Raw genomic sequence first — 13,714 nt, forward strand, 5'->3', positions numbered from 1 at the left:
GCCGCGGACGGATTCGCGCGGCGCCACCTCCTGGACTGAGGCAAACGCTGGCGCCAGCATCGGATTCTCTTGCTGCCGTCTGGGAGCCCGCGGCCCGCGCCTCCTCACCATGGCCGCCCTCTCGACGCGGCTGCTGATCCAACGGGGGCGACCCAAGAGCGACCGGCTGGGGAAGATCCGGAGCTTGGAGTAAGGGCCGGGGCCACACTGCCCGCCACCAGGGTCTGGGTCGATGGGCAATCGAAAAGAAAGCCTGGAATCTTTTCTCTCTCCCCTTCCCGGCCCCGTTATCACCCCGAGTCTTTAAACACTCGGGCGAAATGCCGTCCTCTCGTTATGAGATGGGTCGGGTGGGGATGTTCTGGAGCGGCGTTGCTCCAGAAGAGGGCCTGGGCTGCTAGGGAGACAGTCTTGCAGAAAAAATATGGAGCAACCTGTTGAGAGAGTTACAGGGGAGCTCAGAGAGCCCCCCCTAGAGGATCAGGAAAAAGCCTCTTGGAGGTAGCCAGCTGCCTCAAGTTCTAAAGTAGTTATAAATGAAGGGGATGTTGCACAAGCAACAAGAAGTATCAAGAGAAAAGCCATCGGAGGCACCTGGGCTGCTGTGGGTGTGGGGTGGGAAGTCAGTGGGCCTGCCCCCTGAGCCCGCCCTGTCTGGGCCTTACCCCAGCCTGTCAGGGCTGAATCTACTCTCAGAGGACTTGGACCTCAAGCTCCTGAGTCGCTTGAAGCACCTGCAAGAGCTGGACCTCTCTGACAACCAACTGGAAACGCTGCCCGCCGAGCTGGGCCTGCCCCACCTGCACGTCCTCCACTGCGCCAACAACCAGCTGAGCGACGTCACCCCCCTCTGCCAGTTCCCGCAGCTCGAGGAGCTCGGCCTGGAGGGCAACCCCTTCCTGACAGTAAGTGGGTGCCCGCAGCAGCCCCAGGCACTCGATGGGCTGGGGCTCAGCCACAGACTGGGCACAACCCCGAGCCGCTGTTCCCTCATCCCCCAGGTCAGCGACAGCCTGAAAGTCACCTTCCTCCTGCCCGAGCTCCGTAAGCTCAACGGCAAGGATGCTTCCACCACTCGCTCTAAGGCGGAGAACCTGAACCGGGAGCTGACCACCAGGGTAAGGAACCGGGAGGTGTCCCTGGTACTCGGGAGCTGTGGAGAGCCTTGAGGAGTGAGTGACAGAATGGGGTATTTGGAGGAGACGAGCTACAGTGGCCCTGAGACCCTAGCCTGACCCATGGCTCTGAGCTTGGCTGTGGTGCTTGGCCTCTTGTTCTTGTACAAGCAGGGGACGTTGAGACATTTTCACGGTGATGCTACACTGGGCCAGCTTCTCCCTTCAGGGGCCGTTTCTCCCTGTGGGTCGCTTGGGTTTGTGCAGCTTGCAACCGAGAGGGCTGTGGTTCCTGGAGGCTTCCTGGAGGCGATGAGGTCGACACCTCTGATCATTAGAGACAGAGGTGCCACGGAAGATCCAGGAAAGCTGGGGCGGCCTGAGCCTGAACCGGGTCCCTCTCTTGCCAGGTCACAGCTCACTGGAAGAAGTTCATGGCCGCACTTAGCCCAGAGGAGCAGGCAGAGGCCCAGGCAGACTTTGTGAAGTCAGCTGTCAGGAACATCCGCTACGGGCCCACGTCCCTCAGAGAATTCACCCAGTGGCGGGTATGCCCTCACGCCACTGTGCTGCGAGTCGGTTCTCCCAGCTCCTTCCTCCCTGGCTCCCACAGCCTGAGCCGCCCTGGAGGTCTCTAGCCACAAGAGGACATGGGGAGTAGGGCAGGTCAGGGAAGGTGGCCCTGGGGGCTGAAAAGACCCTTTTCCAGATCTGACTGGCTGTTTGGGAGGGGCTGGAGGCCCTGGGACTGTGCCCAGCTTCCTGACGGCCTGCTCCCACCCAGGTGCGGATGATCTCTGAGGAGCTGGTGGCCTCTGGTGGAACCCACATGTGTGAGGCAGACACGCCAGAAGGGTCCGACAAAGCCACAGCTACCCAGGAGCCCAGGGTGAGTGGTTCCGTGGGGCTCCCTGGCTCCCTGGGCCTGCCTTGGCCCTACCTGCCTCAGGAGGCATTAGGGAAGCGGAAGTCCTTGAGATGTGCCCAGGAGATGGTCTCCTGTGCTTGAGCGGGTTCCCTCTGACTCTGGTACCCCTTGCCTGCCATACTTCAGGAGGGTGAAGTTCAGTCTGTGATGGGGAGGAAGCAAGCCCTGGGCAGATGGGTGCCCGGTCACCACGCCTCAGCCTGCCCCTGCACCCTCCTCCACAGGCCAGGCAGGTGGCTTTGAGGCGGCCGGGTGACACCCCACTCAGCCTCTCCCCTCAGAAGCGGGTGTGCACCTCCCCGTTGGCCCCAGTGGACAGCCTTGTGGGCTCTGACAGCAGCCAGGTGAGCCCCGCATGGTGGCAGGGAGGCGCGAGGCGGGGGAGAGGGCAGGGGCAGCCATGACCGCCCTCTGTCCCCACCCTTGTCCTGCAGCTGGAGCCTCTGCACTTCCTGCAATGCCACAGCAAGAACAACAGCCCCAGCGACCTGAAAACCCAGCTCTGGGCCTGCGCCTTCGAGCCGGCCTGGGATGAGGGTACACCTTTGGGGGGTAGGCTGGCTGAGGGCCACTGGGCAGGGGCCCTGGGAGTGCCACCTACAGGGGCTACCTGGGAGGGTGGGGAGCAGGAAAGGACAGAGAGCTTAAAATGTCATCAAGGTCAGGAGGAGCGACTGCTGTGGCCAACTTAAAACATTTTCACCAGACCGACCTCCCAAACAGGGCAGGCAGAGGCCACATCCCAGACTGTGGCCACGTGTGGCGGGGAGGCCGTGTGTGTGATCGACTGCCAGACGGGCATTGTGCTGCACAAGTACAAGGTACCTGGCGAGGTGAGTGCCAGTGCCTTGCTCCTTCGGGGTGGTGGGCAGAGCCTGGGCTCCTGGGGGCAGGAGTGTTGAGGTTGAGGGGCCACACTGAGCCACCTGTTCATCAGGTGGCCTTTGTCTTTGGTGCTGGGCCATGGTTCCTAGGTAGCTCTGCCCCTCGGTGACTGCTCCCCTCCCCTCCCCAGGAGTTCTTCTCCGTGGCCTGGACAGCCCTGACGGTGGTCACACAGGCCGGCCACAAGAAGCGCTGGAATGTGCTGGCGGCCGCGGGCCTGCGTGGGCTGGTCCGGCTGCTGCACGTGCAGGCTGGCTTCTGCTGCGGGCTCATCCGGGGCCACAAGAAAGCCATCGCCACCCTCTGCTTCAGCCCCACCCACGAGACCCACCTCTTCAGTAAGACCCCCTCCTCCCACACCCCAGGGCTCCCCCAGTACCTATGTCCTTCCTGCAACCTGGCACCTCAGGGCTCCTCCCTGGGGCAGTCCAGAGCGCCTCTAGCTGGCAGGCTTCACGTCCACCGGCTGCCAAGGTCAGCTCAGACTGCAGCAGGAAGTGCGAGGCTTCAGGGACAGCTGACCTGGCTTCGGATCCTATCTTGTTCCCCCAACCTGCCCTGTGGCCTTGGAGGTTTCTCAGAGCCAGGGCAGTGTCTGTGATCTGGGTGGGTACCCCAGCCCTCTGGGTGTGGTGAGGTGATATCTGAGGCATAGCTGCCTGGTGTGGGGCACGTTAGGTTCAAGCAGGATAAGGACCGGGGGCCCTGGAGTCCTGTCTCCCAGCCTTGGGAGCCTGGTCTCCGCCCGGGATGCAGCCTGCAGGAGGGAGCAGGGCCTTCTCAGAGCCACCTCTCTCCTTCCTGTCCGCTCGCCAGCGGCCTCCTATGACAAGCGTATCATCCTCTGGGACATCGGGACACCCAACCAGGACTATGAATTCCAGGCCAGGTGATGCTGCGAGGCAGGACAGCCCGGGACGGGGGGTGGGTGCACCCCGGAGTCTGTGGCCTCACGCCTTCCCTCCTCTCACCTGCTGGCAGCCACCTGCTCACACTGGATACCACCTCCACCCCCCTGCGCCTCTGCCCTGTCGCCCCCTGCCCGGACACCTACCTGCTGGCTGGCTGCGAGGGCGGCTGCTGCTGCTGGGACGTGCGGCTGGACCAGCCCCAGAAGAGGAGGTGAACGTGGGCAGGGGATGCCCCAAAAGCCCGTCTTCAGAGCTGAGCAGCTCCAGGTCCACGGGTCTGACCCCAGGCACACCTGCCAGGGTAGTGCCTGCACCATGCCCCCTGCCCTGGGCAGCCCCAGAGGCAGTTTCCAGGGCCCTCTTCACAGAGCTGGCCTGTCCGCACCTCCTGCTCATCTCTCAAGGAAAGATCACACCTCCCAGCACCGCAGACTGTGACCACCTCACACCTGTGATCACCTGCCCGGGTCCTGCCACTCACTAGTCGTGGGACCTTCCCTTGTCCAGCATGATTTCATCTGCAAAGTGGGGACAGTAACTCACACCCCAGGGCTAGTGGAGGGCAAAGGGGATGGTGTCTGGGCCGGGACGAGGCCCCGGGAAGGCCAGGTTGAAGCTTGTGGCTCCTGGACCACCTGGGCGGCTGAGGCGGTGCTCGGCAGGGAAGCCCTGCCCTCGAGGGTCCCAGAGCCTGGTGGAAGAGACAGACATTAAAACCACCCAAGGCATGATTGACGTCAGCGACAAATAAGGTGCTCCGAGAGGAGCAAGGAGTCTCAGGGGACTCTGAGGTGGCCAGTGGCAGATGGACATGTCCTCAGGCCTGTGCTCTTCATGAGCCCCACGGGTCAGGTGGGCAGAGGGAGAGAGGGTCTTCACACAGGGGGAAGTGCAAAGGGCCAGTGGCAGGGGGAGCTGGCTGACCAGGGAGGTCTAGCCACAGCTTGGAAAACTGGAGGGAAGGCAAGGGCGAGGTTGCCTGGACCAGGGGATACTGGCCCTGCAGGCCCTGGTGATGTACTGAATTTTAACCTAAGTGCAGGGAATAGCCTGGGGAGAATTTGAGGGCAGGTGGCGGAAAACTAAAGCAACATCTCAGCACAGACCAACTGCCACTGGGCAGTGGTCCAGCCAGGTGTTGGTGGCGGCCCCCTGCCTCCTCCCTCCCTGCCCACCCTCGTCTGCCTCCTCCCCAAGTCCTGTGATGTCTTCCCCGCATCGCAGATGTGTCTGCCTCTTAGGGTTGGTACTCTGCTGGGAGCCTGTGCAAGCGCTGTGACCCTGCACTCTCAGCCGCCACTCTGCATAGTGCTCTCGGGGTCAGACCAAACCTGCCCCTTGGTCTTGGCCGGCAAACTGCTCACCTCACCGAGCCCGAGGCCCAGCCTGGCTTCAGAGCCCTTCCTGGCCGTGCCCCCATCCCTACCCCCACCTGCTGGCTCCCCCTTCCAGGGCTTGGATGGAGCAGGGGTCCTGAGGAAGTGCCCAGCAAGGATCTGAACGAGCGCCCAGCTTCTTAGATATGCGACTCTTCCTGCAGCCTTCCGGGCTGACCAGTATCTTCCGCTGCCCCACAGGGTGTGTGAAGTCGAGTTCGTCTTCTCCGAGGCATCAGGACAGAGGGTGGACGGGCTGGCATTCGTAAATGATGATGTCGTGGGTGAGTGAGCCCAGCTCTGGGGACAGTTTGGCTTCTTGGGACCCTGCTGGGCCCTGGCCGGGCCTTCTGGGGTGACTTCTCTGTGGGCGGGGTTTAGGTCCAAGGGCTTCTGAGGGGGCCCTCATCGTGGACCAGGAAGTGTCTGGAGAGGGCCCCCCAGCAGGCATAGCTCTTCCTCCTCCCGTCAGCCTCCAAGGGGAGCAGCCTGGGCACCATCTGCCTGTGGAGCTGGAGCCAGACGTGGCGGGGCCGGGGCAGCCGGCCCACGGTGGCCGTGGTGGTCCTGGCTCGGCTGCAGTGGTCGCCCACCATCTTGGCCTATTTCTCCCTCAGCACCTGTCCTGGTGAGTGGCCCCCCTCCTCCCCCACCCCCGGTCACCCCCCTGAGCTCTGCCCCACCTAAGGCTCCATCTCTGTCCTGACAGACAAGGGGCTTGTGCTCTGCGGGGACGAGCAGGGCAATGTGTGGATCTATGACGTCAGGCCCCTCCTGGCACAGCGCTCCCCGCCACAGGCCACCCTGCAGGCCCCCACACAGGTAGGCACGCGGAGGGCCTGTGCTGCCTTGGGGGCCCTGCTCAGGAAGCAGTTCCTCAGCCCCCTCTCTCTGCCTCCCAGATCCTTAAGTGGCCCCAGCCCCAGGCGCTGGGCCAGACGGTGACCAGGACGATGGTGAACACGGTGGTGGCCAACGCCACCTTCACCTACCTCACGGCGCTGACCGACTCCAACATCGTTGCCATCTGGAGAAGGGGCGAACCCTGAGCACGCGGGCACCGCCCCCATCACAGGGCACCAGGGAGACAACTTAACTTATTCAGCTTCGGGGGTAGTCACGGGATCTTTATATCTGTGGATTTTTTTTATTAAACGCTCCCTTCGTAAGAGAAGCCTGGGAAGAGCTGTCTGTGGGCCCCTCCCTGTGCTGAGTGAGGCCAGCCGGGCGGCCCTGCTGCTGAGGCTTCCAGAGCAGAGACTCCTGGAAGCACATGGGTTTTTGGTTCCCTTCTGCTTGAGATAGCACCTGGCAGCCCCAGGTTCCCAGGGTTTGTTCAGAATGAGTTCGCTCCTGCCACCCTCTCAAGACAGAGATCGGGTCTGTGGGCCAGTCCACTCTGAGATGAGGCCCGAGTGGCATCGGAACAGGTCCTCGACCTCCACTGAACTGATAGTCCGTTTGCTGTGAGGTCACCTCTGCTCAGCCCACATATGGGTCGTTTCCGGCCACACTTTATTAGGAAAATAAAACAGACTCTCTATGTACAGGACACATCGGTGTCTGGGGGCGGGGTGGGGGGGTGGCTCACAGCTGGAGAAAGTGCTCTCGTCGGCCTGGAGAAGGGCCGGGAGCAGCCAGCTACTCGATACCTTCTTGCTTGTCTTTGATGGCCACCTGCAGGGGAGCGAGAAAGTTGGGAGACTCAGCCCCAGCCTCCCTGACCAAGGGCCGCCAGGAAACCGCCACCATGCCCTTCCCCAGAGTACAGCCGTGAGCTGAACAGAAGCAGCAAATGGGCCCCACACAGTTTCGGGTGCTGGGCAGGTGCCCCAGGGACCCTGGAGCCAGCCCCACCCACGCCTGACTCCCCTGCCTCTCAGGTCCTGTTGCCTAGGGCAAGAGGGAGTTGGGGAGCAGAGGTGTCTCCTGTTAACTCAGGAAGCTGTGGCTCTTTCCCACTCTCAATTATGTCTAGACTTTGAAGACCCCCGAATAAACAAGTGTAGCCACACCCATTTGGAACCCCCAGGGTACAATGAGCTGCACCCTGGACAGACCGACCACAGGGGGCCAGCACCACAGGGGAGGGCCCACCCCGGATGCAGAGCGCAGGTCCCAGGCCTCAGCTCCGTAACCCCTCAGTCCACACTTGCTGGATGCTGTGGCAGACATCCCTGCTTGGTCATCATCCCCCCCCCCAATAAGCCAGAGGCAACCCCCTGGGGGTCGTCCTGGGTGAGAGCGTACAGGCTGGTGTCTGCGGGTAACCCACCCCCCACAACAGCTCCTCGGCGCCTCACCCGGAAGCGCTCTTCCAGCAGGGACAGCTCGCTGATGAGGTCAGTGATGGCGTTGGTGAAGGCCTCCTGGGGGCTGTAGTCCGGTGTGGTCTGCACCCGGATGATGATCTTGTGCTCCAAGGGGTGCGGGACTTTGTAGCCAGCGAACAGCACCTGTGGGTCCTTGAGCAGCTGCCTGAGACACAGGGACAGCATGGTGAGGGGGGCAGGGTGCTGAGGCGCGTGCACTTGGGGCTCTGGCCCCTTTGTGGCCTTCTAACCAAAGGTCTCCCTGTTGGCTTGTAGCCTGAAAGCACACGTCGCTACTCCTGACCTTTAAGAGTATGTGTTGTGGTCACATACCCCCACCCCAGCCCCCGCAAAAATCTTGAGTTAAAGAGACACTTGAAGACGACACAGCCCGTGGGGACTCCTCCCGTACACACACCCACGTGCACGAGGGTCAACGAGCCTGCCTAGTGAACAGGGTTTCCCGCCACCTCCTCCCTCAGGGGATGGCAGGGAGCCTGCAAAAGCCCCAGAGAAACCTCCCAAGGCAGGAAAAATCCAGCCAGTGTCCAGTAAACCAGAAAAAAGAGCAAATAAAGGCAGCAGGTGGAGAAGGCCCTAGACTCTGAGCACTTAATGAAACAGAAACAGAAATCCTCTGGGCAACGCGGGCTGGCAGCTGCCATCCGCACACACGGGGTCCTGCTCCATGAGGCTGTGGGGAGTGAAGCCTGTGTCCTGGGCACCGGGAGGCTTCCTCCTGAGCAGCTCTGTCAACTGTGAGCACTGGGGGGCTCCCCTGGTGGCTCAGCGGTAAAGAATCTGCCTGCCAACGCCAGAGACACGGATTCAATCCCTGGGTCAGGAAGATCACGCATGTAACTAAGCAGGTAACTCAGCCCGTGCGCCACAACCGTGGAGCCAGTGCTCAGAGCCAGGGAGCCACAACGCCCAAGCCCATGTGCCGCGGCCACTGAAGCCCGGGTTGCCTGTGCTCTGCAACAAGAGAAGCCACTGTAATGAGAAGCCCTTGTACCGCAACTAGAGAGTAGCCCGCGCAGCAATGAAGACCCAGCATAGCCAAAAATAAATAAATAAATGATTTTTTTAAATAAAAGTTTGTGCACCGAGGGAGGGGTGGGGCCTGGCATAGGAGGGGACACTAGGCTCACACGGGCGGGGGTGTGGGGGGCACAGTAGGACCCCGGGGACAGCTTGGGAGCACCCCTGGCATGGCACTGGGCAGGAGTTATCCAGACAGAAGGTGGGCAACCCTGCCCCAACTCACACCAGGAGATAAACAGGCTCCTCCTGCCTGCAGCCTCAAACACGCACACCTGGGAAAGACTTGGCTTCACTGACAGCACTTTTCAGCAGTGAAAAGACAAGTTTCTCGGCCAGAGTGGCAATCCCACCACTGGCCACCTACTGGGCCAGGAGTTCACTGGTACAAATACCAGGTGTCAGGTAACTACCAGGACACCGGATGACCACAGAGTCCCTCTCCCACCTCCTTCCCTTATTCTACTAACTGACAATCTCTGACACGTACGTCTTGGAATGCCAGGTGTCAGTGATGTCACTATTTGTGACAGGGTGGGTGGCCAACCCTGACCGCATCTCCATGCTCAAGTGGGTGTCCTTTTCTGTGGCTCACTGTGCATTTAATTCCTTTAGTCAGATAACTAAGCCAACACAGAGAAATGGCTGCAAGACCAGATATGGGGTCACCGTCACTTGGAAGAAAAGGTACTGGGATCTGTGAATTCCCACAGCCAGCCCCTAGGACTTCCTGGAGCTCAGAGAGCCTGGAGAATGTCTTCTGGAACTTACGTTTGGCCTCTCAAAAAGCCCATCAAATGTAACTCCCAGGACTTCTCTGGTCATCCCGTGGCTAAGACTCCATGCTCCCGATGCAGGGGGCGTGGGTTCGATCCCTGACTGGGGAGCTGGAGTCCACATACAACTAAGAGATCACTAAAGATCCTATGTGCCGCGCCTAAGACCCGGCGCAGCCAAGTGAATAAATATTTAAAGAAACACAACCCCCAAAGGCCACTGACTTGGAACTTACGATTTAATGATGTTTCCTAGTGTGTGGTCTTCCTTGTTGATGGTGAACAAACAGGCATTGGGTACTTTGGTGTCCTTGTTGATGGTGATCCTAGGAAGAGGCAGAGGCAACAGATTGGGGGCAGGAGGTTTCCTCCCTGGAGTCTAAACCCTGTCCTCCAAGGCAAGCTTAGGCCCTACCTCCTCCTGAGAGCCTTTCCCTATCTCTTCATTCCATACAAACCTCTCTGACTCAGAGAAGCCCAAACTCAGCCACACCTGGTTCTGCAGGACCCTCACCTACTCTGAATTAATCCTTCTTCCCAGAGCAGAGCTTCTCAACTTTGGCACCACTGATACTTTAGGCCAGAAAATTTTTTTGTAGGGGGCTGTCTGGTACACTGGAGCAGTAGTCCTGGCCTTTACCCACTAGAAAACAGGAATATTTGCAGACACTGCCAAAGTCCCCTGGCGGGGCAAAGTGGCCCCCGGGGTTGAGAACCACTGCTCTCAAGGGAGACGGAAGTGACTGGCAAGGGGCTATGGGCTAGACTGCAAAGCCTTGAAGTTAAGACCAGGCAGTTAAAAGAAAGAAAAGCCAGCATTTAAAATGGTCTTTTACGGGGACTTCCCTGGCAGACCAGTGGTCAAGAGACCATGCTTCCACTGCAGGGGGTGTGGGTTCCATCCCTGGTCGGGAAAGATTCCCCATGCCACCACAGCGCGGAGAAAAAACAAAACAAAGCAAAAAGATGGTCTTCTTTGTGCTGAATCCTAGATAAGCACTTCACATAAATTACCTAATTTAACCTCCCCTAGGAGAAAACACTGTGATTTAATACACTAATAAGCCCATTTCCCAGATAAGGAAAGTGGTTCTCAGGGAGATTAAGTCACTTGCCCAAAGACACATAGTTCTTAAGTAGGGGATCCCCAGGCAGGCTATCTGAGCACTGGACTGCACTTGCCTTCACCTGTAGACAATGAGGAGTCACTGGAGATTTTACACCGGAGAAGGAAGATCCGGTGTGAGTCTGACAGCCGTCAGACTGTCCTCTGCCTGCAGCAAAGAGCCTAACGGTGGCGGGTGGGAAGACTTTGGAGCCAGAAACCCTAGGTTCGAATACAGATCGGCCAATTTCTGCGCGCCTGGGGGGAGTTACTTAACCTTTCTGAGCCTTGGTTTCCTCATCTACAAAGTGGGGCGGCTCACCACCGCCCATGACTGTCTTAAGTTTGGCAGACACGGGTGTGGAGCACTCTGCGAGCAGACGCTCGAGCAAAACTTGTTTCTGTCTCCCCGCAGTGGACGGGCAGAGAAGCCCCAGAATCTGCGGGCGTAGACGGTCGAGGGCCCGCGACCCTCTCCACCCCTCCGACCCAGGCTGGTTCTACTTACTTCTTCTCGCCCTCGAAGAGCAAGAACGACTCGAAGGCGGGAGGGGCGTTCATCCTAGCGTCGCGGCCACCTCCAAAACAGCTGCAGCAGCCACCACCGCCTCCAGAGCCCTACCAAGCGACCACTTCCGGGTCAGCGACTGCTTCCGGATTACGCCGGCAGTGCCAAACCCGTGTGAGGATCGGTTTGTTGCCCCCTATCGGCCTGGAGGATCCTGCGCAGGCGTGAGAAAAGCCGCCGGGGGAGGCTGGTGACTGCGCATGCGTGAGTCTAGAAGCCCCTCTCCGCTCACCAGCGGGCCCTGGTGCACCTTGGCGCTCGATGGGAACGCTGAGGGGTGCTCTTTCAGTTCTCAGACACCCTTGTCTAAGCTAAGCGGGAAGCCTGCGGGGTATTTGCCTCTGCTCTCTTTGTCCCTTTATCCCTCTTTGGAAATGTGCCCTTGGAGTACACAGCACAGGCTCTTGAATGGAGAAGGAAGCCTTGTGGTAGTGGGCAGGTGTGACCCGAAGGGATGGAAGAAACCTCCCCTGGGCTGGACTGTTGTGTATGAAAAAAATCCCCGTGCCCACGCGATGGGCTACAGGACCCCTGGCTGGGTTGTCACTGGCTTTCCAGGTGGGCTTGTAGCCTAGTGAGTTTCTCGTTAGGGGAGGGAGGGCTAGGGAGGAAGCAGGTGTAAAGAGGTGGCGACAAAAAAAAAGAGCTGTCTGCCGTTTCAGTAAACAAAGAACGGTTGCCCACTATCAAGTTACCAGCCCCTGACAGTGCGCCCTGAGGGAATTCAGGATGCAGAAAAACAGGATACTGACCCTAGATAGTTAAGATGCATATCTAGAAATCATTTCAGTGAGCCCACATTCTTGCATCTTCCCAAGAAAAGCACTGAAATCCTTGAATGTCTGTTCTTTTGATATTCGATTACATGTGTTCTGTTTTTCAGCAAACAAAACAAAACAAACAAACAAACAAACTCGCCTATATATCCTGGCTCCTACCATACTTCTTTGGAACAGTTCCTCACAGCGATCTGAAAGGCTGTCTCCCAGGCTACTGTCCTCAGTAGGATCCCCAATAAAACAGAATACCATGGCTATCCAGTGGTTAGGACTCAGCACTGTCACTGCTGCTGAGGCCCAATTCAATCCCCAGTTGGGGACCTAGGATCCTACAAGGCACGTGGGGCAGCCAAAAAAAAAAAAAATCAAACGTAACTTCCAACTTCTGGGTTGTGTATTTCTGTTTTGAGTCAACATAGTTGTGACAGGAACTTGAAAGGATAAGGGTATGAGTCAGTTTTGGTTGGTTGATATTTTGCAGACTACAGCTTAGAATAAAAGTCCTACCTGAGCAGTTTGAAGCAACAGGGGCCAAGGTCTCAGATTAGCTACTGGAGCTGTACCAGCTCCCCAGCTGCTTCTTCAGGTCTGGATCACAGCTGTGGAGCCCCCATGGAAATCTGGAGCTTCCCCCACCACTTCCTGGGAAGGACTATTTCCTACTTGAGCTTGAGACCTGGGGTGAGAAAATGTCATTTGCTGGAGGCCCACACCAACCTGACTCTCCAGGCCGAGAGTCTTTTAGGTTGTGACTATTTCTTAAGTTGACAGTTTCAGTGGAATACGCCGTGCCCACCGGTTTCCTCATTGCCTGTGGTTGCTTTTGTGCTACAAGTATAATCGTGAAAAAAACCTGCATGCCTGGGCCTTTACAGGAAAACATCTGGCAATTCCTAATCTTGGGGAATGAACCCGTGTTTGACTTTGATATTTATTATTCAATTAGAGCCCAGACACAGAAGTTATACAGAACAAAACTTCATCCACTAGTTTTGTATCTGATATCACCATCTTAATCTAACATTTCCCAGCTTCTCAAAATAGTCTGTGAACCAGCTTTGTTCAACACTCGTTTCCTCCTTGAAGTGTAATAAATCTTTATTACGTGTTCATTCTATATTTGTCTGAGTCATTTTTCAACGTGTTTGAAAATTATATTTTGACAGGAGTTTCCCAAGAGGAGGTCGGTGGGAATTTGCCCAGATTTCCTATGGGATTGGCCCAGAGGATGAAGAAATGCACATCCCACATGAGCTAGGCCCACTCAGGGCTTCCCAGGGTGTCTGCTTTATACGGAATGCCAGCCCCAGGGCTGCAGGCCTCTGTCTGAGGGCTCAATCAGACTCTCAAGACATCTCGGGGGCGGGTGAATAACAGGCCTGGCGATCCCAGGGGAGCGGTGCAGAATCACCTGAGCAGGTGAGGGGGTGACCTCTAGGACAGCCTGGACTTGACGGCAGGAAGGAGTCTCTTCTGTCTCCTTTTTCTAGGAGGCTTCCAACAAGAATGTAGCCTCCTGGACTGTAAGGAGCTCTGCTCTGAACCTGAGAGGAGAACCTAGCCCGGTGGGTACTCAGGGGAGAGGTGGCTCTAGTGGCCACGCCCACGTCAGATCCATTGGAGGAGAGGGTGGCAGTGACCACACCCACATCAGATTCATTGGAGGAAAGGGTGGCAGTGACCACGCCCACATCAGATCCATTGGTGGAGAGGGTGGCCACTGTTGCCAGTGCGTGGCTATGTGTGTGTATGCAGTTAAAATCTGCAGTTCTGGAACTTCCCTAGTGGTACCGGTAGTTAAGACTCTGAGCTTCCAGTGCAGGGGATGTGGTTTCATCCCTGGCCAAGGAACTAAGATCTCACATGCCAAGGGTTGTGGCCAAACCACCGCCACCCCACCCCCACCCCTGCGCCCCAT

General features: G+C 58.1%; 2 protein-coding genes and 1 long non-coding RNA gene across 5 annotated transcripts; 2 read left to right on the plus strand and 1 right to left on the minus strand.

The window, feature by feature from the left end:
* Positions 1–9: 9 nt before the first annotated feature.
* Positions 10–6,384, plus strand: LRWD1 (leucine rich repeats and WD repeat domain containing 1). 2 transcript variants are annotated; one of them, XM_081557789.1, is made up of 15 exons: positions 10–189; positions 671–905; positions 1,002–1,118; positions 1,526–1,663; positions 1,900–2,004; positions 2,268–2,387; positions 2,478–2,595; positions 2,767–2,876; positions 3,059–3,266; positions 3,745–3,817; positions 3,910–4,050; positions 5,417–5,499; positions 5,688–5,843; positions 5,925–6,037; positions 6,118–6,384. In XM_081557789.1, the coding sequence occupies exons 1-15, from the start codon at positions 110–112 to the stop codon at positions 6,262–6,264; spliced, it is 1,944 nt and encodes a 647-aa protein (XP_081413915.1). In that variant the 5' UTR covers positions 10–109; the 3' UTR covers positions 6,265–6,384. The 2 variants fall into 2 exon arrangements, with proteins under 2 accessions (XP_081413915.1, XP_081413916.1); XM_081557790.1 differs by having other exon boundaries at positions 2,478–2,580.
* A 329-nt stretch (positions 6,385–6,713) lies between these two features.
* POLR2J (RNA polymerase II subunit J) lies at positions 6,714–11,080 on the minus strand. 2 transcript variants are annotated; one of them, XM_081557831.1, is made up of 4 exons: positions 10,958–11,080; positions 9,581–9,670; positions 7,519–7,693; positions 6,714–6,892 (listed from the first exon to the last, which is right to left on the minus strand). In XM_081557831.1, exons 1-4 carry the CDS (start codon positions 11,008–11,010, stop codon positions 6,857–6,859), a joined length of 354 nt encoding a protein of 117 aa, XP_081413957.1. In that variant the 5' UTR covers positions 11,011–11,080; the 3' UTR covers positions 6,714–6,856. The 2 variants fall into 2 exon arrangements, with proteins under 2 accessions (XP_081413957.1, XP_081413958.1); XM_081557832.1 differs by lacking the exon at positions 9,581–9,670.
* LOC145532531 (uncharacterized) lies at positions 9,095–12,911 on the plus strand. The gene is made up of 3 exons (XR_014073323.1): positions 9,095–9,255; positions 10,865–11,221; positions 12,278–12,911. It is a non-coding gene; the product is annotated as an uncharacterized LOC145532531 (long non-coding RNA).
* The last annotated feature ends 803 nt before the right edge of the window (positions 12,912–13,714 follow it).

Source organism: Giraffa tippelskirchi, chromosome 13 (assembly GCF_054371585.1).
Source record: "Giraffa tippelskirchi isolate mGirTip1 chromosome 13, T2T-mGirTip1v1.2.pri, whole genome shotgun sequence".
NCBI lineage: Eukaryota > Metazoa > Chordata > Mammalia > Artiodactyla > Giraffidae > Giraffa > Giraffa tippelskirchi.

Excerpts from the sequence above, each read along its gene's own strand:
- LRWD1 (XM_081557789.1), top strand. The coding sequence starts at position 110 with ATGGCCGCCCTCTCGACGCGGCTGCTGATCCAACGGGGGCGACCCAAG. Across the intron at positions 1,119-1,525 it reads ACCGGGAGCTGACCACCAGG|GTCACAGCTCACTGGAAGAA; the intron begins GTAAGGAACCGG and ends CTCTCTTGCCAG. Across the intron at positions 1,664-1,899 it reads GAGAATTCACCCAGTGGCGG|GTGCGGATGATCTCTGAGGA; the intron begins GTATGCCCTCAC and ends GCTCCCACCCAG.
- POLR2J (XM_081557831.1), bottom strand. The coding sequence starts at position 11,010 with ATGAACGCCCCTCCCGCCTTCGAGTCGTTCTTGCTCTTCGAGGGCGAG. Across the intron at positions 9,671-10,957 it reads CTCTTCGAGGGCGAGAAGAA|GATCACCATCAACAAGGACA; the intron begins GTAAGTAGAACC and ends GCCTCTTCCTAG. Across the intron at positions 7,694-9,580 it reads CTAGGAAACATCATTAAATC|GCAGCTGCTCAAGGACCCAC; the intron begins GTAAGTTCCAAG and ends CCTGTGTCTCAG.